Source organism: Phaethon aethereus (assembly GCF_964289735.1).
Source record: "Phaethon aethereus genome assembly, chromosome: 6".
Lineage (NCBI taxonomy): Eukaryota > Metazoa > Chordata > Aves > Phaethontiformes > Phaethontidae > Phaethon > Phaethon aethereus.
In genome coordinates, this window is record NC_138580.1 from 34870784 (window position 1) to 34891481 (window position 20698).

The window sequence follows — 20698 nt, forward strand, 5'->3', positions numbered from 1 at the left end:
CAACTGAAGGGCTGCAAGCACAGAGGTTATCTTCTTCAGAAACCTTCCTCCAGCTTCTTTGTTTCACTAAAACGCCAGTTCAAAATCTTTGCTCTGCAGAACTAAACTTTTATCTCAAACAAGATAACATTAGCTTCAAAAACATATTCTTTGAATATGTGTGTTTTACTTAATCCATCACCATAATATGAAGATACACGTGCTAAAGCTACTCTGTTTCTGAGAAATCTTTACAGAGACAGTTTCATGCTGTTCCTATATTTATTGGATCTGATTATTTTCTAATAGACGATGCAGGGAAACTCAGTTACTCTCCTAAAAAGTCTTTTCATTTGTCTTGGGAACAAATTCAAAGAAAATCATCCAATCAGGTCAGACACTCTGTGCCTCAACAAGTGAGGAGTGAACTCCCTGTTTCTACGGATTGCAAAAAAAAATCTCATAACACTTGACTCAGCTTTAGCAAAGCAGCCACGAATTCTTCCTACCATTAGATCCGGCCACATCACTTTCCTCAAGAATTCCAAACTTTTGGCTTCCCTGCTCATGTTGCTCTGCGCAGTCATATGAATGTTCTTTATATAGTTAAAAGCTTGCACTGCATCACATTATGATCGTTAAGATGAAGGAAGTCCTACTTTTGAGCTCCTACTCCAGCGTTTCCCAGATGAGAAGCAGAATTCCATGCACTGGATTTGATAAGATGAGTGCATCTCAGGGCCCTGCAGCAGCAGGCTGAGCATCGTGATCCGACGCAATGCGGTCGCCATCTACTTGGGAATCTGATGTTGCTGTAGGTGTTGGTGCTGAACGATTTCTGGACTGCCCAGAATCCGTTGGATTAGGGGGTTGTCTTGCTGAGCTGGCTGATGAAGCACTGCAATTCTCACTGATTTTCTAAAGAGAGGGGAAAGGATTGCGTGCAAAAAGTAAGTACAAACACTTGTGACACTAGCCCCGGTGCTATACCCCCAGATGCATTCAGGCACTTCTGGAAATTCACAAAGTGCTTACTTGGAACGCCCGCAACGTAACAAATCAAACTTAAAGAAGCCAAGCAAAAGTAGTACATTTAAATCCAGATGACACTGACAGCAAGCAGACAGCAGCTTACCTTCCATCTCTTTTCCTAACTGCACTTTCCCAAGAAGCATGCAAAAAACAAACTTGTTGTGTTTCAAGGAAAAAAAAAGCAAACAATTAACTGGACTTCAAAGTGTTCAGACAAGATCATTCTTTTGACCAAACAATTCTATAAAATTTTGTTTATGCTCCTTAAATACAGCTTTCCTCAGTAGTTCCCTCCCTCCCCAAGATACTGCTTAGGCTTTCTGAATGGCACAACTTTTGCGGTACCGATGTACGACTCCATCCAGGCTACTCAGAGAGGCCTTACTAAGGAACGTAAGAGCATGGGTAAACACCAGTAACCAGTTCCCCAGGGTTCAAACAGCAAGCCTTCACACTAATACATTTCACATTAGGAAATGACACACTATCAATGATTATTTGTTTTGCACCGAAGAATAGAGAATATGGCAAGTATGTCCCCCTTTGCTTGAAGGAGTATAAGCAAGCAGCAGCAAAAAGGAGCCAAAATCTTAATGAAATAAGAAGGGATAATTTTTGTCACTAATTCCATTTTCTGTGCACTGACCCTCCTTCCAAGTGATCTATTTTCATTTTAAGAAGGCTATTTAACAATTTTAATAAGAAAGCTGGGTAGCCTTTTTCTATTTTCAGTATTTTAGTATCACCAGCCTAAAATAAATGACTGAGCACAGAACCCAAAATGTTTTGGAGAAGGTTTGTCCTTTTGAGGCACAGCGATAAGAGATTTTCAAGATATAGATGATGAAGAAAATAATACAATGGAGTACATTGAATTTTGGCATATCAACAAGAACTACTTTCATATCAGCACCGTATTTTTACAGGAAGGAAAGAATAATGAAGAGATCATGTGCCACAGAGATGCCAACAGGCACGGAAGCCTGTCTGGCCTCTTCACAAAATCTCAGTGAAGTGGCTGGGTGGTGTCCAGCAGTGTGGACAAGTCCCACTTAACACCACATAACTGCAAAACATTCTTTCCTTGCCCAGTTCGTTGCACAAGTTCTGTGCTTTTCTCTCTTTTTAAAAGGGGACAGCTTATACTAACCAACCAAGACCCTGAAGACATTTATGAATGAGAAACAGAGTGGTTTGTCTGGACAAATTACTTTGATGTCAGAGACCCAGCGGTATCTTCAGTGTCACAGTAAAAAACAAGGTCTTTGACTCAGGGACCCAAAAAACCCAAACAAAAAAAAAACCCCAAACCCTACTCAATCAACCTAAAGCAGACATTCCTGTAAATATGTTTTCAAGAATAAAGACAAATAAGAAAAGGCAGGAGATCACTGACCAACTGAATTTCCTACATGCTCTGCTCATTCACACTCATACCCCAAATTACCCATTTCTAAAGACATCAGTTGTGGAAAAAGCGTTTCTGTGTTTATGCCTACTGAGTGCGTAAGAAGGAACCTCACTCACTCCTTCCAGACAGGTAAACACAGTGGTTTTAGCATTACCCATGTTGTTCTAAAACTTGCATTGACAGCATTTCCCTATTTTGCTTAAGCATTATGCTTCTGCTCCATTCTGAACGGCATGTCCAAAGCATTAGATGACAGTTCAGGATACAAGCTCATCCAATCATTGATGAAGCTAAAGGTGTTAAATGGTATTTTGGGGGGAGACTGAACAGAAGGGAAATGGTGTAAAGTAAGCACCAGCAATCAGACATTTTAAGTCATGGAATGGCTCTTGTCTGGTGTAACTCCAGATAAAAAACAGAGATTAACTTTATTTGAACAGAAGGCTCTGTATCCCATCAGTAGTTGTCTGGAACACCTATTTCTGCAACAACGTAGATGTTTGACAGCGTCACCCTAAGAAGCAAAACTAAATAAAAATAATTTTACACTCTGTTAAGAACCTGTGCATCTTCATGTTCAATTATCACTTGGTAAATTTTGCAAAACGTGTAACCCACAGATTCCAACTAATATGAAAACAAATGTAAACTTAAAGGGAATTTAAGTATACCCAAGCCTGTAAAACAGAGTCTCTTTCTATGTCTCTCCCTCTCCTCCCATCTTCAGGAAGATAATACTTGCAAAAATAGTTATTCCTGCTGTACTATAGATAGGAAACAACTCTGTTTCATGCAGTGTTTCAACTACTGTTTCACGACTCTGAATTTATTATGAGCTAACAGAGAATACCTGCCAAGTATTAACAGATTCACACAGCTATAAAGGTTTTCAAGCATCCAACAAATACGTAAGGACTTCCTGTACATTAGAAGATTACCTGCAAAGGCTGATTCTCGGGACTTGGACTGGTTTTGGATAGTTTAACCATCTCTTTTATCTGGTAGACAGCATAAGCTAAGGTAACCCAAGGAGAAGAGCTCATGCCCCAGGCAGGCTTGTTCACATCCTCTTGCTCTTCTTGGTGTTTAGTTTTCTTTAGAGGGAGTCGGGGCTCAGTCCGAGGCATGATATCTTCCGACTGCTGTTGTACAAGGTCAATAGTTGCTATGGGAACAGGACTGGAAGGCACTGGGATCCTTTCTGCCAGCATTGTCTTTTCTGAAGTCGAAAACAAAATAATCACTGGCTAAAGCAAACAAGCTTAAAAAAATACGAAGCAGACAATGAACACAAAGCGTTTCTTGCTTTCGTAATATGGTTATCACTGTACTGAAAGCAGAACACTAGCACAAGCAGCCAGATGTGCCACAATCTAGTTAAGGAAACGCAACGTGGATGTTGTCCTTAAAGGCCAGGCTGTTCTGCCAGTGCAGCGAGGTGTGTCAGACAGCTGCATGCACAGGAGAGGCTAAGGAGCATGAAGCAGCCCGCATGTTCCCAGCTAGCTATTAGAAATACGTATTTTCACGTTACATGGAAATTTAAAAGAAGTCATTTTCATTTTGTATGCACATTGAAAATAAGTCTTTTAGACCCGTATCAAACTTCTTTCTCTGCATAAAGCCTCATCTTACAACTCACTTGTACTCATAACTAAACACTGGCTTCAAACAGCAACTACGTGAAGTCCCATGGCCCACATCGCTGGAACAGCCACTTCTCATCTTGAAATTCCTGATATGATTTGACTTAAAGAAGTTGTTTTACAACTTCACCACTTTTTTTAATGTAAGAAACAAACCATCTCTCCCCAGGAGGAGTTACGCAGTCAGTGAGAAAAGAACAAGGTTAGAGTGACACAGTGGAGGAGACAAAATATCTGTCAGGTAAAGGTTTCAGGTAAAGGAAGAAATCCTCACAACAGACCTTTACCTCTAAGGTCTCCCAATAATCTGAAATAGTTTTCACAACTGTCTTGAAATGTCACTCTCAAAATGGCTCTCATGACCCAACACAATGTGCCTTACAATCCTGAAGAACCAGAGTATTTATATATATGAAAAGTAATGCAACAGCTTGTTAGAAACTGTTGGATATTTTAAGTAATAGCTGTATGTTCTCTACGAGTCTGTAAATAACACATTCTGTAAATTTTGAGAAAATATTTTTTCCAAGTAGAAATATTTTACCAATTAAAAAGATCTTTTCTTCAAACTTATAAAATTGTATTTTGTTTACAGACTCCTAGATAGTACTGGATGTTCTCCAGTACTGAAGAAATAAAGAGACTAATCCTGCACACGCTTGACCACACGCTTAGTTTTACTCATCCAACTGGTCTTGTTGAAAACAACTTAATTACTGCCATGCTTAAAATTAAGATACACACTCTTAAGATGGGTAGTCTGTATTAAATGAAAACCAAAGACTGAAACAAACTAAATAGAGTAAGGCCACCAAGAACAAACCACTCTTTCGTAGGTTCATGTGTAATTAACTGAAAGTTGAAGGGAAACTGAAGGAGCAAATATCCTTTTCACCTTTCCATTTTTTGCCATTATCATTTGAACAGGGGTGAAGAAAATCCAAAATAAATATTTGAACAGTTCAGTACAGGCAACTTGATAACTAGTCAAGGACAATTCATTTAATATTCCAGCTAAAGAAAACTAACTTTCATTTCATACTCAAAGCTCATATTGGAAAGTAACATTTGGGTAAAAAGCAGCTCAAAAATTCATGACTCTTCAGAATTTGCCACAGTTTTGTTATCTTCGTAAGAATTACATTTATGCGAAATCCTTAACTTTGCAGTAAGTATTTAATTTCTGGTTAGCCTTTATATTGATAAAGGTGGAGATGAAGAAGTTCCAAGCTCCATCTGAGGGGAGATTTCTCAAGTGCCAGAACAGAACTGAGGCAGCTATAAAAGTTTGTGCCCTCTGAAGCCCTCTCTACAATTTCTGGCAGAGAATATAGGAGCGTGCAGTGGTTAAGGTGACCTTAAAGAACTGATGGAACTGAAATGACTCACTATAGCTGTTAAGACTAACCTAAGGGATTCCCAGAACTGAGAGGAAGTACAGGTAGTAAAATATCTTACGCTTTCCTCCTGTCGACATCCAAGAACTCAATGCTGCCCTTCTTACAGCAGGAGCACATCACCTCAATTTCTATCCGTGCTCAGGAAAAAACTTCTTACTTGAAAACAAACTGTTTTGTAAAAATCTGAGTAAAGACATCAAAAATTAAAGCTGCAGGGAGCAGCTTCTGGGATACCTTTTTTCACTAGCTCTAATTTTGTAATGTCTCAGTGACATGAATATTTACCTTCTTCTTCATCAGGAACCAACAGCCACTGGATCAGTGCAAAGAGAAGCAGAATCACTAAGCAAGCCATCCCTATTCCTCTGAATGTGGCAGCAGGACCTGCAACGATTTTTTTTTTTTTTAAATTGACAATCTACTTACTTCGTAAAGTAGTACGAGATGAGTCAGCATTATGCGCTCCTTGGGTATGTATTGTCCCATGTAGACTCTTATTAGCTTGTTTCATTACATTTTCCTCCCCCAACACTTCTTCAACAGGCTTTGCAAAGGATTTTCATCCATGTAATTAGATTCTCATTTGTTCATCGAGAGCCTGCATAGTATCAACCTATTCTCTCACAAAGGATTCATCATCTCACTTACGGATCAGGTTGGAGATTTGCTCACACAATACTAAAAATACCTAGGCATAACATATTTAATCAATCTGTAACACTGACAGGACAAAGCTATAAGCAACCTTGTCTGAACTCAGTGCTAACCTTGCTTTCATCAGGGGCCTGGACTGGAGACCTCCTGAGGTCCCTCCCAGCCTCAGCAGTTCTACGATTCCATGATTTATACAAAGCACATTACTCTTTAAAACATCACAATACCTTAAGCATAAATAAGTTTAAATCTGGCAGTTCAGTAAAACCAGAACTTCAATAAATAAAATAAAATAAAATTCTGCAATACAATTTTTGCTTACCAAAGTAATTAACCAAAACTCCTCCAACCATAGCCCCGCATCCTCTGCCCAGGCCCAAGTGGAGACCCTGCAGGATTCCCTGGGCTGACGTTCTCAGCTCCGGAGGCACTGCCGCGCTCAGGTACGAAATACAAGCTGCCCATATAGCCGCATGCGTGACACCTACAGAGATGAAACAGCGTGAAGAGTACAGGGTCCCGAGCGTACTAACACAACATCAGAGCAACTGCACTTACCAGTTCAAGCATGCGTTGGGGAAAAAATAACAAAATTCCTTCGCTGACAAATGCCTGTGAAGCACACGTCAGCTTTTGGTAACGTGATACTGGCAACCGAGCCACAGGGAGACATGACGACTCCTTCTGCAGAGTCTGTCAATAGCTCTTCCTCCCTCTAAGATGACCTCACTTCTCTTCTTGAGACACAGTCACAAGGAAGACTAGATAAAACTCCTTAAAGGTCTCTCTGCCAGATTCCTCGTCCCTTCGAGAGTGACCCAGCGCCTCTGAAATATGTTCCTGATTTCATAAGCTGCAGGCAATTAAAGCATTGATGCCTCTCAGCAGCCTCCTTACTGCCACAGCGTAGGCAGTACAAAGGTCATAAAAGCCCAACAGCATCAGAGATATCCACCTCATTTCAGAGGCAAGAATTAATCCCTTCCTGCTGTTCTCTCTCCCCTCAAAACCAACCACCCCCACCCAACCTCCTCCCACACTCAACACCAACACGCTCTTCATGTAGCGCCGAACGGTCTGGAAGGGAAAAGCACGCACGCTCCCCAGGGTAGGCCAAAGACGCTGGATTTCACGCCTGCTGTTCAGAGGCAGAGTCAGCACGCCCTTCCTCCCGCTACGGCTGCGTCCTGTGTGGGTGCCGCCGCAGGCTGCTGCCGCCTCGGATTCCACCCGCTCCGGGGAGCGAGCGCCGAGGGGTCCGTGCCGCTATAAACAACGGCCACGTATCCAAGACAGCCCCAGCTCCCCAGCAGAGATTTTGGAAGTCTCCTTCTGGCACGTGCCCTGTCATTCGGGGTTATGAACGTGTCTTCCCTACCGCAGGAGGGGGACAGCTAAGGGGAAAGAGAGTGAGTGACCACGGGCGTGCAGAAACAGGCTGCACGTGGAGCCCTCGCCTGTGAGCGGCTGCCTGGTGTCTGTGGAGGGAGGAAGGACAGGACAGGAAAAGGCAGGGTTGTGGAGAAGTTGGAAAAACAAAACAGTTTTGTAGCTCGTCACACATTAAATAAGCCTGAACTATTTTGCCACCCTCAGATTGAGTGGGAACATTTTTGTCTTATTTGAGTGGTATTAAAAATAGTCATCATACAAATGCCTAAGCTCTACTGCTTCGGTTTTAAAAAAATGTTGGCACAACTGATGATTCAGTCAACATGTTTCTGTCCTCTACACTTGACTTATTAATGAACAGTTGGACACTCAATAATTACTTAGGCATTTAGGCTGAAGACTCATAAGGGCAAGAAAACACATGAGTTTGTAGCATGCTCACAGAATAAACTTGGATTTTGCTTAGCTGTAAAAGGATAAATACCACTGTCATGGAATTGATACAGTTCAGGTATAGACATGTTAGATGTCCACGAGGCTGTACAGTTCCATTTCATTCCAAATCTAAATAAAAATTTTCCCAAGATTTGGGTTTATAAAGGCCACCTTTATATATCGCAGAGCTGGTTTTGGCAATAGTACATCATCTTGTTGAAAAATAAAAGGCTTACATTAGGACGAGTGTATTTTCCCTTACCATTTACAGATTAAGGATTTAAAACTCACAGATTTGCCATCCAAAAAGCTGTTTTAAAACTCACTGAATATCTATTTTTTTTTAATGCAGACCCACATATGCATTGAAAATAGTAACCAAGAACTATCCCAATAACAAAGCAAAGCTAATCTAATATAGATAATGTGTTTTTGTTTTAGAAAGGATATAAATTAATGTAAAACATTCTTTTTTATCAGCTATTAAAGAGTAAGTCAAGTATTAAAGCCAGGAAATCAAAAACCCATCAGAAATTATTTGAACCATGAAGCACAATACCACTGTATTTGTTTGAGAACAAAAGGCCCTACTTAACCAACAGGTTCTTGGATGTTTTCACCTTTACTAGACAATCCAGATAGAACATTGTGTTCCCCATTCCACCAAAAACAAACCCATACCTTTAAACCAGTTTGTTTCACTTGCCTTTAAAGGTACAGGCTTTTTTTGTTTGATTGGTTGGTTTCAGTATGTGTACATTACTAATATGATTTTTATTATAATTACTTGTACAACAGTTTGGAAGAGTTTTTACAAGAACTTTTACAACCAGTCTGGTCTGGATTACTGCTAATCACAATTCTTTTCTTAAAAGAAGTTGTTCACAATATATATATTGTGACATTATTTGCTAAGACCACTAACCCCCATTTCACCATCTGGACTATAGATCCAACAAGTGTAACAACCCTAGTGTTACGCTTAGAACAACAATGCTTAGTAAACTTAGGATAACGTACACATAAACCAAAAGCTGAAGATCTGGGGAGCCAGATTTATTTCAAAAGACATATGTAGCCTAATTATTGCCAGTTAAAGACCCATGGTTTTTGCTCCCTAGACATAACTGGCTTGCTGGAGCAATATTAGGAGTCACTTCTTAGAACAGTACTTGTTTTGGGGTTTGCTGGGTAACTGCCAAGTGAAAAGAGCTAATTTTTACAGAAATCGCAAAATTGTTAAGGTTGGAAAAGACCTTTAAGATCATCAAGTCCAACCATCAACCCTACACCACCATGCCCACCAAACCATGTCCCGAAGTGCCACATCTACATGTTTTTTGAATACTTCCAGTGAGGGTGACTCCACCACCTCCCTGGGCAGCCTGTGCCAATGTTTGACTGCTCTCTTGGTGAAGAAATTTTTCCTAATATCCAATTTAAACCTCCCCTGGCAAAACTTGACACCATTTCCTCTCGTTCTATTGCTAATAACTTAGGAGAAGAGACCAACACCCACCTCACCACAATCCCCTTTCAGGTAGTGGTAGAGAGAGCAGTAAGGTCTCCCCTCAGCCTCCTCTTCTCCAGACTGAACAACCCCCGTTCCCTCTGCTGCTCCTCCTAAGACTTGTGCTCCAGACCCCTCACCAGTTCCGTTACTCTCCTCTGGACACGCTCCACCAACTCAATGTCCTTCTTGTAGTGAGGGGCCCAAAACTGAACAGAGTATTCCAGGTGCGGCCTCACCAGTGCCGAGTACAGGGGCACGGTCACTTCCCTACTCCTGCTGGCCACTGATACAGGCCAGGATGCTGTTGGCCTTCTTGGCCACCTGGGCACACTGCCGGCTCATATTCAGCCGGCTGTTGACCAACAGCCCCGAGTGCCTTTCCGCCAGGCAGCTCTCCAGCCACTCCTCCCCAAGCCTGTAGCGTTGCATGGGGTTGTTGTGACCCAAGTGCAGGACCCGGCACTTGGCCTTATTAAACCTCATACAGTTGACCTCTGCCCATCGATCCAGCCTGTCCAGATCCCTCTGCAGAGCCCTCCTACCCTCCAGCAGATCAACACTCCCACCCAGCTTGGTGCCATCTGCAAAATTACTGAGGGTGCACTTGATCCCCTCATCCAGGTCATCAATAAAGATATTGAACAAGACTGGTCCCAGAACCGAGCCCTGGGGAACACCACTTGTTTCAGGTTATCAATTTAGTTTTGCAATTTAGAAATTTCCTGTTTTGCAAATTGCTGAACTAGCATAGCTGTTACCAGAGAATTTGGACCATTGCTTTGGAACAATGTAAGCTGCAGCTAACTAGCATATTAAAACTTAATCTGTGAAGTGCAAAATGAACACAATCACTTGCTTGTTCACAGACTGATGACACATATATGTACTATACATATTTGCCTACCAGGATGTCTTGAAACTCTCAGTTATTAAAGATTCAACCTAAGCTGTTATTTTCATACATTGCATGTGCAAGTCAATACAGCATACAGATTCAAAACTCTAAATTAAGAAGCGAGTTTAAATCTCCTCATTTATTCCTTTGAGAGTGCAAGGCACTTAGAGTCCTCCCCATCCCAGTTACACTGACAGCAACTGAAACACTGCATAGTTCTTATTACAATCAATAGATGCAGTTGGCAGAGTCATCTTCCAGAAATCCCTCCATGCCCTTCAGCACAGCACATGGGGATAATCCTTTTTGTATTGCAGAAACATATTCAATACAAAAATACATCTTTACAAAAGTCAGCTGAAACTGTTGTTGATCTTAAAACCCCTCCAGCTGATGGAACTGGAATTTACATAGAATTGGACAGCTTCCTGGAAAAAGAGTTACCTACAATTATAGCAAGGACTTCACCAAGGGATTTAAAAGATCTCTCAACTTGATTCAGTGACGTGGCCCACATGGTACCCACATGTTCTGCACAATCTACTCCCTTTTTGTTTTTAAATATGCCTTACATATGCAAAGTAGCTACAACTCTTACCTCCCTCTGTCAATAAACTCACTTGACAAAAATAAGAGCTTCTACCTCACCAAATTTCACTAAGGTGTCACCTCTTATCCATACTGACAGTGGATGTGTAGGAAAGAAAGCAGAGCCCAAAGAAACAGGATTTGGTAACTGCTGCAAAAGAAATAATGACTCAAGAAGAGATTAAAACCGGTAAGAGTGGGGAGGGGAAAAGAATAAAGATGGGGAAAAAAAATGAACAGTACTTCCAAAAAGATAAACTTGATCTCCCATTCAGCAACACTGAATGAGATTACTGGAACATAACAAATGTAGTGGCAGTAACTAGACACACATACAGGGTACCTATGGATTTCACGAACACTAATAAACCATGTTAGACGTAGGCTGAAAAGTGCACATAGAACACAAAGAAGCTTTTGAGGGGGGAAGGGTGTTTGTTTTGATTTTAACTTTCTCATTTGCTGACTATAAATAATTGCAAATAGCAAGATTAACCCAAGTGTACATGATTCAGCAGTGGCTAGATATAGAGAAAGTCTGGCTGATAAATTTATTATTATTTTGAAGGTCCTTAGTTTTTTCTTTAAATCTCAATTACTCAAGCTTGCACCACACAAAAAACCCCACCAAAACAGCTCCCTCACAGACTTACTGTAAAAGCAAACCTATACGTTAAGCAATTCATATTGAAATTTCAGCAGAATGAAAACAAGATTCACAGTAGAAGAAACTTCTTTCTCAGCCACAACTATAGGATGGTTCCGGGCACAAACTTAGGCTGTATTGTTGACACACAAGTTCTTTTCCTGTATTTTGTGTTGGGGTGTCTTTAAAACAGGATTACCTAGAAGGTAATATCCAAAGTTTTGTATTCATAATTTGTTCCCCCTAGATGTTTAAGCAGGCAAGAGTGTAACACATACGCATTTTTCAGGTTCTTTGGAACATTTTTGTATTTTAACACTTGGTATCAATTCCATAGTTGTGGTTTGGGTTTTTTCAGTAACAAAATTCAGAAGCTTGCTGTTGTGGCAGCTTTAATACAATAAACTGGTTTTGGTAGCAGGGAGGGAATAGGCCAGGACACAGATAGATTTCTTCCTACATATATGTAGAGATCTACAGAGTGCTCTCCAATTGCATTTTATAACTTAAGTTAAAATCTACCTTACAAAGATTTCTGTAAATACAGTAGAAAAAGTTAATGCAAAGGCAAATTATGCTGGACATAGAAGAATAAAACTTCTAAATATAATCTGTGGAAAATTTTATAAGTAGTGTTTTATGAAGCCAAAATACTGGCTTTAATAAAGATGGTATAATTATTTTTAGAGGCAGGGAAAACTTTTTCTACATTTAAATTAATCATCCTCTTGCAAGCTTGCAAACCCAAATACTTCAGTATTCGTCAAATACTGAAGAAATAGAAAGTAAAATAGTTTAGATTTTTCCTAGTTTTGAGAAGTGGTACCCACTACAAAGACTCAAAAAAATGCCGTAAAATTTAAGTTAGAACAATTTATACTTTAACATTGCAATGAAGGTCTTCCAGACTTCTTTGACAACACAACTTGAAAATGGGACTCAAATTACTTTTCATAGACCACTGCTCTGTCCTTCTAATTAAATTAATTAAAGGGCAGGTATCTTAAAGAAGCTCTATTAGCACATGTAAGGCTACTGAAAGAAATGCCTCTCTAGCTATTAAAAAAAGAAAATTCTATAGTCTAAACATAATGATTGAACAATACCACTGAGAAACTACGAAATATTTTAACATAAACAGAATAACCCAGACTATCTTCTTTCTTTTCTTTTTTTTTTAATGGTATCCTTTCAAGAACCACGACCTTTTACACGTAATGAAGTTCACATTTACCACCAAACAGGATTTGCAGTAGGTGTGTCCCCAGCTCACACTTCTGTCTCTTTGTTTAGTTAAAGGGTGTGTTGGTCTCACACAGTTCTGTTTGAATAAACAGAGAGCTGTGCACAATCAAATGCAAACCCACCCTTTTGACGTCATCTATTTCCCAAGACAAACAGTAATGTTTTATGAAGCTGGGTATTCTGGCATATTTGTGGCCAAAAAAATAGATAAATACCAGATTTTTACTTAATGACAGTTCACTTGAAAACAAGATAAATGTAAGCACCCGATCTTATACTGTAAGGGCATTACTGCAGTCTTACCTTGAAGTACTTCCATTGGAAGAACAGTCCAGGCGTTTTCCAGATACGAGATGTAAATGTATCGAGCTGTATTACAGGCAAGACCAATATAAAGCACTCTAAAGGAAGTAAGGAAAAGAGAAGTCAGGATGGTTTGCACTTTACTATTTTGGTATGTTATAATATACGTTACTGCTTCAGAAATCATTTGCAAGTGTATGAACAGTTTGCCAGTCTGAAACATTTGCTCAACACAAAATACATTCTTTAAGTCCTACACCCAAACATAAACTCTCCTCTTGCCCACTCCAAACACATATTCAAACCAAGACTAAGGTTAAGATTCTCTTCAAAATCCTAATGGAAAAAAGAATACTCTAAGGGACAGCAGGTCTACTGAGCTTTTAACTCTGCAGTTCCATGCCATGCTCTACACAGGACTGCATCTCAGAGATACCATTTCTAAGCATATTCAACATCCCTTCCAAACAACCTTCTTTTCTAATCATTCAAAGATGCATTCTTCCATTTTAATGTAAGCCTGATGCAGGTTTGTATTAGATTAATTAATTTTACCCCAACTAATATAAGTTTATAGTCCCAGTATCTGCAAACTGCTCAGAACTACTCTAAAAACACATCCCACAGAAGCAATATGGTTTGTAACAACATGCCTCAGGATAAAACTTAACTATCCTGTTGAAAAGCAGCAGATGCTGCATCTCAGAACGAAAAGAAAAAAACTCTTATAACAGTTTTTAGACAATGAAGCACAAAGACTATTTGTTCAGTGCCTTTCCCACTGCACATTTAGCCTGGTGACTTCTTTCTTCCAGTTTTCAGATTTAGCTCAGCTTACCTCTGGGGTGCTATCTTTCTCTTAATTTTAGATAAACTTAGGAAACAAAGACTTAATTCAAAACATGTTTTCAGCTTGAGAAAAGATTTTTTTCAAGGACAAGGATTATTTCTTGTCCAGACATGGCATCTTGGTTGACCCCTGGTTTGGCACAAGTGAAATAAATGCAATTGATAACTAAGGTGTAAGCACAGGCACTGTGAAAGGGCTCGTTATTCTTTGCTTTGCCTTTTTAGTTAATTATTATACAAAAGCACCCCAAGATTTAATTAAATGGGACACAGCCACTGAAAAACCCAGTGTGAAATGCAATCATAAAAATGCAGCATCTTGTTAACATTTGAGGTCTCCAAATACACATGTTGACAGCTAAAATACCAGTACCATAGTTTTCATCGTGTCAGTGATACCAAAAAACATTCAAAGTTATAAAGACAGGTCTGTGCGTTTCACAACACAGATTTACAGAAGACAATATATTTTACTTTCAACAAGTTGGGTAAGCTTGCAGGAAGTTGTTTCCCCCCTCCCCATCACACATCAGACCAAGCTGTGTTGCTTCCAGATACATGTAAGGTCCATGAATAGCCGGTTTAAGCTGCCTTTAGGCAACACAAGCCCAAGTATTCATTGAATAAAACATGGGAAGCCATGAAAAAGTTTGGTATTGTACAATAAAGAGAATAAACTTGTTCTTTGCGACATGCATCATAAATTTCATCCCCCCCTTTAATTAATGCCTTCTGTTCCAAACAAGTATCTTCATTCCTTTCATACTCACAACTTAATGCAATTCTTAGGTACAATCACATTTCTGAAGTGTATAAGGACACAGCTGCCACACAAGGTAAGCAAACATACAAGGACTGCAGGCTCCTTTCTTCATTCCCCTACTAGTAAGGCCCAGGGTGATGCACACCCTTGGGGATACAAAGGAATCACCTCACCGTCTACTTGTTTTTCCTCATCAGCACTACAGATGTACCAGGTCTCTGTTTAGCACCAGCTCCTGCCACCTTAATTTCACTTCTGTCTAGCAAAAACTTCACCTGTGCATCAAGAACTTTCTTCCCATCCCAGCTGCTCCCCATCACAGCCAGACCAGAGATGTGAAGACATCTCCCTCCTGCTTCATTGCCTTTCCATCACCACTGACATGCTCGGCTACCTGTGCTTTTCCATCATGTTACACTTGCAGAAAGATTTGGATTCAGAGTTTAAAAGCAGCAATTTAGTCAGGTTCTACCTTTTAATTTGTTAGAATAGGTATATAGTTTTAGGTGAATTACAGTTTATGAAGATTTCTATAATTACGCTTTTGGAGGGGTATGTCACACAAGAACTTTTGTGTATGTGTATTTACAGTCTTTTCAAAAATGTATTTGTAATAATCACTTCGGCTCTTTATCAGACCTAAATGGATAATGTAAACAGATGTTCCTTATGAACCCCACATGCAGTATCCACAGAGACACCATATTAAATTTACAGTTTAAACATTTAAAGCACAGAATCTGTATTTATGTTAAGGAGACCAAGCTGTTTACAGCCATGACTACCAGTCTCTGGTTCCTATAAAAACTCACATGCTGGAATTATGGTCAGACAAACATATTCAAGCTTAACCTCAAGTAGGAGGTTATTTTCAGAGATTAACATCATCTTCCTAAACTCAAGGGCAGTTCTACACAGGATACCATTCAACAATGGCGTCTATGTATTTAATAGCCAGTTTTCTATGCTCTTCCATCACAATATCCCTTCAAAGAACCCGCGGCCTTCACCACACTTCCTGATGACTTCCTTTTAACTCTTCAGTTTACTTTTAAATGAAAATCTACTCTGTTGTCTCTCAGAAGGTGGCTGGAGGAGGCAAGGCAAAAAATACCCATCTATCACCTGCAATATTGCCTCCCCTCGTAAATCTGTACAATCACAGAACAGCTTTCCAGACAAACTGATCCCTGTCATTACTCCAGAGTCATCCAGTGACCTGCTAAGATACAAGGCTGGAAACACTAGCAGCATGTATAACATATGCACACATGCAGTGCACATGTGTATGAACAGTAGAGCTAATGAAGCCAGAAATTGGGCATTTTAATCAGCACATGATTAGTATGAACATCCCCAAAATGCTTGCAAAATAAATTGAGTATTAGTTTAAAAAAAACACCCTGTGGAAACAGAATAGGTTTCAAAAAGTTGTAATGATCTTGTATGCCAACACATACAATGGTAGAAACAGAAATCTTTATAAGGCTAGAAAAGGAAAACTGAGCTTCTGTCTGAGTAGGGTGTAAAGCCTGTTTTCTTGTCGTTCTACAAAGGACAGTCAACAGCATATTTTTTCCTGCTACTGTGACAGTGTGTGCAATTCTGGTACTCGTGCCTGTCTTCAAAGAATTAGAACAGGAAGGAAAGACTGAGTGATAATGTTCAAATAATGACTGCAGAAAGACTGTCTACATCTAGGAGTCTAACAACCTAGAAGAAAGAGTGCAAATACCTTGTTTTAAACTCTTTAAAAAAAACCACATTAGTGACAGAAATCAATGGAAAGTGAGACAACCTCAGCACTGAAGTCATCTTACCAAAGAGATGTCAAGTCACCTTCCCTCTAACTGTGAAATATTCACAGCTAGCTGTGGATTAAGAGGTACTTCTATCTTACCTCAATACAAGACCTTACACCAGAAGTCCCATGAATATATAACTGCTTTTATGTCAAAATGGTAAACACGGAATTTTGAGCTACTAAAAACTAGATAGATATAAAATACCAGTCCTAAATGCTTCTGGCTAAGACAGTTCCAAGAAGGATATATGGTGGAGACTATTGGTTCTTATTAATGGGAGAAAGAGTATCTGTACTATAAGGTAGCAGACATATACAGAACGATCAAAGTATATGAGCTATGAACTCCTATACATTCCTCTTAAAAAAAAAAAAGGTTGCCTCCTCTTGAACAAGCTATGCATTATACAAAGTTCAAAAAGTACAAGAGAGGCAATCAGAATGAGATGTCTCAAACTATGATGACTAAGTTACATGCAAGCATTAGGTAACATTACAATATGACTAATGTGCATTTCCCAGGTATAGGTATAAAGAATGTTGCTTCATTGCAAATAGGAGCTAGTGTTTTAACAACTTGCTCTTGAATCAATCTTAGCTTCACAGGCTTAACAGCACAAAGGAAAAAGGAGGAGTTAATCCTGTACATAATTTTTTCTTTTTACTGGCCAATGCTCCCATCACCTTCTAGTTCATCTTATTCACAAGCCTACCATTCGTTTTTCATTCTTTCTCTATTTGAAGTCTAAGTCTGAATTTTGTACTGTAACAACATACATTGAAAAAGCATACGCAAGCTGTCTTAGCTACCAAGATTATGATCTGTTCTCACCACTCCTCCATCATCATATCCTTCTTCCCGTCTTTGCAATGCAAGTTATCATATTTTCTCACATTAATTATTTTTAAACGCAGTGATTAGAAGACTGACTCAAAGAGATCCTCCTCAGTTTAAAGGAAGGAAAAAACCCATCTTTTAAGTAATCTCTCAAATTACTGTGCTAAGTATCTCAAGCATTTTTTGTAGGGGTCAAACAAATCAAAAAATTCATTCCAATAAAAGTGAAAGAAAAAAAACCAAAGAGCAAAACCACAGAACAGAACGCATAAAAAGAACGGTGCAGACAGCTTAAAAAATACTTGCATCTCAATGACTGTATGATTATAAACAGGGCATTTGGAAAGGACATGATGCTAATAGCACACAGAGCTCTCTGCTCACTTGCACAGAGTGCATGAGTAAACATTAAAAAAAAAATTACGACTTCATTAACTCAGATTCTCTCCCCATCATTCCTCCCCTGAGCTTTTTTAAAGAGTGACAGGTTTTAGAATATGCGGAGTTAAGTCAATTGAGAATTTAGTGGAAAACAGTGTTCACTAACATGCTGGAAGTAGTTTCACTTACACAAGGCAAAAACCATGGGAGAAGCCCTGCACAGCCATCCCATCTCAGTAGCTAACACGTGCAGTGGCAACTAAAGGAAGAGAGCAAGGAACTGAACTGGTAAGTGACACTACCAGGCTGCAACCTCATTCTGCCAACACCCAGAGTCTGATTACGAGGGCATGTGCACAGGAGGTGCTCACCCCGCTGCTTCATCTCATCCTCCTCCCCTCTCAGCGTGCAAGTGACACCTTTCCAGGCTGCTGTGGGGGCAAAGAACTGCCCCACAAGGAAGCAGCAGGCTACAGCTGGAGGTTTCCAGAACACTGCTAGTCACAGGAGAAAAATTGTAAAATTAATGGTATTTATATGTCAAAACAGACAATCCTTGAGTGGGTGGCGATTTGTAAAGATCCCTAACAGAGCTTTGCATCAGCGAACTAGGATATCTTCTGGAACCATCTGCAAAAGGTTACAGTGCCAGGCATAATGCACGTACCAACACACAACTCAAATGCAAAGGACACATTTCAGAGCATTTTCAACTCCTAAAATAATAATAAACTCCATCAGGCAAGCTATGTGACTGACCAGGACTTGGATTTTTAAAATAAAAGGACTGGCTTGAATTTCACTTTGTAACTCAAGGCTGGGCCTGAAATTCAACATTTTTTGCATAGCTCTCTAATGATCGCTAACATCTTACCTGATATGACCAACCAATTCAATCAATTTGTGGCTGAAGAAGTAGGCAGTCAGCTCAGACACATGACTAAGCACAGAACAAACTCCAAAGAGAGTGGTGGTGCCATTCAGATCTTCCAAGTGCCAGTAAAGAAAGGTGAACACAAAACCGTATCCAAACCCCATGAACCACGCCACGAAGAGCACTGAGCCATACTGGATACTACACAGCAGTTTTATTAGGTCCCAAAAACTGAAAGACTGTGACTGGCTCATACTGGTAGGAGTGTTATCAGAGGATTCATTGGAGGCACTTCTGTCCACCTGTGAGATTTCAACCTCTTTTCTCTTTTCATCTTGCTTGAAGTGCACATAATGAAATCGAAACTGCGTGGCCACAATTAATGCCATTGTCATCAGAACACCAAAAACGATGAAAACTATCCTGTAGTTCTTGTACTCGGGAGCTTTACATCCTTGACCTTCAATGCCAACTTCTGTATGAGTATAGTCAATGCCAATTCCCACGGAGAGCATGGCCAGCCCCCAGCCCAGAGACCCCCACATACGCTGCAATCCATACCGGTCCCTGTGTTTGCCGAGGTACTGCAGAGTTACGGTGTCCACAATAGTAACAGAGGAAGCACTGAAAAATTCTCCTATTATGACAACCAGCAGAATGAGTAGAAAGATGGCTTCTACTTCTTGTTGATCATAAACTAGCACAGCTTGGTCAGAAGGCATCGGCTTTGTGGTGATGGCAGCGGGAGTGGTACTCGGAGTCGCATTGCCTGGTGAGACTGGGCTAGTGGTGGTGTTTTTCAAAATAAAATGAGTACCGTTTTCCATGACAAACTCCACATCATTGCTCTGTGTAGGTAGCAGGAATGTTAATTCAGGATTAGCTGTCCCTGCTGTTTCCAAAGTGACTGGACTGGAAGTGAGCAGGTCTCTCTTCCCACGAACTTTCAGGGATGCAGTACTCGCTGTGCTTAGCAGAGAAGATACCGAGGCATTTTGTGAAACTGTTGTTAAAAGGCTGCTTGCATTGGTGGGATGTGCTGGGGGAAGGCCCTTTGGTACGCATCTTAAGGTGGCTGGTCTAACAAATCCAATCCCCAGGTTAAATAAAACCCAGCATAAAAGCGAAAAGAGGAGTACGATCTTCCCTTTCTTGAAGCGATCTGCCACCACTCCCCAGAAGGGAGCACTGCAAAACTCAATGAAGTACCTGATGCCCACCAGAAGTCCACTCTGACTGGGTGACATACCCAGCTGCTTGTAATACACAGGCAGCAAGGGGTAGAGAGAGCCATATGCAGAATAGAAGAAAAAATAAAAGACCTTTGAGATCAGAAGATCATTGTTGATTTTGACGCAGTGCTTTTCTAGCCAATCTAGCTCTTCATCTGGGACAGTGGTTGTCTCCGTAGAAGGGGATTCATTCTGGGGTGGCAAGTCTTGATCCTTGGGGATGCCATTGAAAGGATCAGCAAGCACATACTTTCTCTTCTGTTCTTCTTCATCATCGGTTAAAATGGCAACCTTATCATCAGCTGCCATGGTTTACCACAAGCATCCAGTATCTGGTGCACTCTCAAGGAACTATGGCTACCCTACAAACAAATAAAACATAACAAGGTTAAGGTACCATGTGGGAACACACCTGCAATGCCAGTCATCAAGGACAAAGACAGCTGCTTTTTTATAAGTGACATTCCTGAGCAATAAATGCAATATTGGGGCGGGGGGAAGGCCATTTGGTTAGAGTACTGGTACAAGGGATCACCAATAAAAATGTGTTTCATGACCAATTCTGTTAAGTTCTCCCAACTTAACTGCTTTAATATTGTGCAGTAAAACATCTTTCACGTTTAGGACAGAGAACAATTTATATATTCAAAGTGGTGATTAAGCACTAGCATTTGCAAGACTTTTCTTTCAAGTTGTATTTTATTTCCAGTATTCCCTACGATACCAAAGGATAGCCATGATTTCATAATTAAACAATGCAGCCAGATATATATCTGGGGTTTTTAATTATTAATTAAAAACAAATTATTATCTGAAGC

General features: G+C 40.1%; 1 protein-coding gene across 1 annotated transcript; it reads right to left on the bottom strand.

Moving 5' to 3' along the window:
- Nucleotides 1–714: 714 nt before the first annotated feature.
- Nucleotides 715–20189, bottom strand: MFSD6 (major facilitator superfamily domain containing 6; the record flags this gene model as incomplete). Its single annotated transcript, XM_082001848.1, has 6 exons — nt 715–897; nt 3361–3641; nt 5754–5852; nt 6445–6606; nt 13140–13237; nt 18649–20189. The coding sequence occupies 6 exons, from the start codon at nt 20187–20189 to the stop codon at nt 715–717; spliced, it is 2364 nt and encodes a 787-aa protein (XP_081857974.1).
- Nucleotides 20190–20698: the final 509 nt, after the last annotated feature.